We start from the raw sequence: 1,735 nt of genomic DNA on the forward strand, positions 1-1,735 counted from the left end.
AGGCACCCGCCACAACACCTGCCTATTTTTTTTGGTTGCAGCCATCAATGTTTGGCGGGCCCAGGCTGGATTCAAACCCGCCACCGTAGGTGTATGTGGCTGGCGCCTTTGCCACTTGAGCCACAGGCACCGAGCCTCCTTGTGCTTTTTTTGTTTTGTATGATCATAGCTAACCTGCCATTTAAGACAAACCCAGGAAACCCTGGTCAGTAACTCCTCACCTTGTGGGATCTTAATTCCGCAACTGTTCCTGGGGACAGCTAGAAGATTTAAATGTCTCTGGGATGTTACTGTCCAGTTTCGAAATAATTTTATAAATGGGTTTCTTCCAGGAAGGATCTGAGTCTTTCCCTGCGGAGACAGCCCTGAAGAACTCCTGTAATGTCAAGCTGGAGATTTCCAAGAAGCAATCTGGGACCTGCATTCCCAAAGAGACCCACAAGAAAGAAAAGACGTGAGCTGGGAAGCACTGGTGCCGCAGAGACCTCACTAGTGGATGCTGCCTGTTCCCTGGGTAGTGGGCTCAGAGCATCCCTGCTTGACTGGCCCCTGATTTCTGCAGCCCTAGGAATCTCCCCTGCTCCCTATCAAACACAGACATCAATATGAAAGTTCCTCTGAGACAGCCCTTGGAAGAAAGTGAATAAGAGATGCTCCCTTTTTAGAAAGAGCTGATTCTACCAATGGGTGACTTTTTAGTAAGTAGGAAAGAAAAGTTCATTGAAGTTAAACCTGTGGCTCAAAGTGGTTTTTGAATTCTTTCCCTTAGTACCTATTATGGAAAGGAAAAAAATTATGGCAATCATAACTTATCCCACCCCCTTATATGACTGGATCCAAAGAGCTTACCGTTCCTGCTTTCAAAACCAGTGGAGGGAGGCTGTTCCAGGATCCTTACCCAGACTGGCATAGGTATCCATAGGTCCTCCAGATCCAGCTTGGTGTGGGGCTTGCTGCCATTGCATGCCAAGTGACTGTCCCCATGTGGAAAGATGTGGCAGTGCTACCCACCCAATACCGGCCCTGACCACTCAAGCCTTAGAAAGGAGGCTTGGTCCATGTTCCCCACAGGTAGGCTTAGCTTTCCAAACACATTGTGACTGGGCATTCAACCAGGGAATGTCAATAGTTCTTATATTTCTTGGAGGTATTAATAAACTGCTCTTTGTGATCACAGGTGAGAAAGATAAGAGGGAAGTGTAATCTATGACCGGACAGCTGTCACCTATACATATAGGCCAAGGTGTGTCACTTGTTTGGAAATTTGCATCAGTGACACTTAGACTCACCCTTTACTGACACTTTACCTCTAAGGTGCCACCAGTGTGCCTTCATAGAGATCTCTAAGAGACTGAGAAGCTTGAATATTATTTATTTGTTATTTCCAGAAAGGATCTGAGGGGACTTGCCATGGAAGGCCCATAAATAAAACTGGTCAAAGAAAGGCCTGGTGCAGTGGCTCATGCCTGTAATCCTAGCACTCTGGGAGGCAAAGGTGGGTAGATTGCCTGAGCTTAGGGGTTTGAGACCAGCCTGAGCCAGAGTGAGACCTCATCTCTAAAAATAGCAGAGTGTTGTAGTAGGCGTCCGTAGTCCCAGCTACTCAAGAGGCTAAGGCAAGAGAATTGCTTGAGCCCAAGAGTTTGAGGTTGCTATGAGTTGTGAAGCCACAGCACTCTACCGAGGATGACAAAGTGAGACTCTGTCTAAATAAATAATAAAACTGGTCAAGTAC

The 1,735-nt window shown here is 46.7% G+C and overlaps 1 protein-coding gene across 1 annotated transcript in view; it reads right to left on the bottom strand.

Moving 5' to 3' along the window:
* Positions 1-232: 232 nt before the first annotated feature.
* Positions 233-1,735, bottom strand: part of PROX2 (prospero homeobox 2) — an 8,367-nt gene continuing 6,864 nt past the window's right edge. The window contains exon 4 of the mRNA XM_003787054.1: positions 233-418. Coding sequence (XP_003787102.1) covers positions 233-418 — 186 coding nt within the window. The remainder of the gene's footprint in view (positions 419-1,735) is intronic.

The sequence above is a fragment of the Otolemur garnettii genome, unplaced genomic scaffold (genome assembly GCF_000181295.1).
Source record: "Otolemur garnettii isolate 467f Iridium unplaced genomic scaffold, OtoGar3 scaffold00020, whole genome shotgun sequence".
Taxonomy (NCBI): Eukaryota; Metazoa; Chordata; class Mammalia; order Primates; family Galagidae; genus Otolemur; species Otolemur garnettii.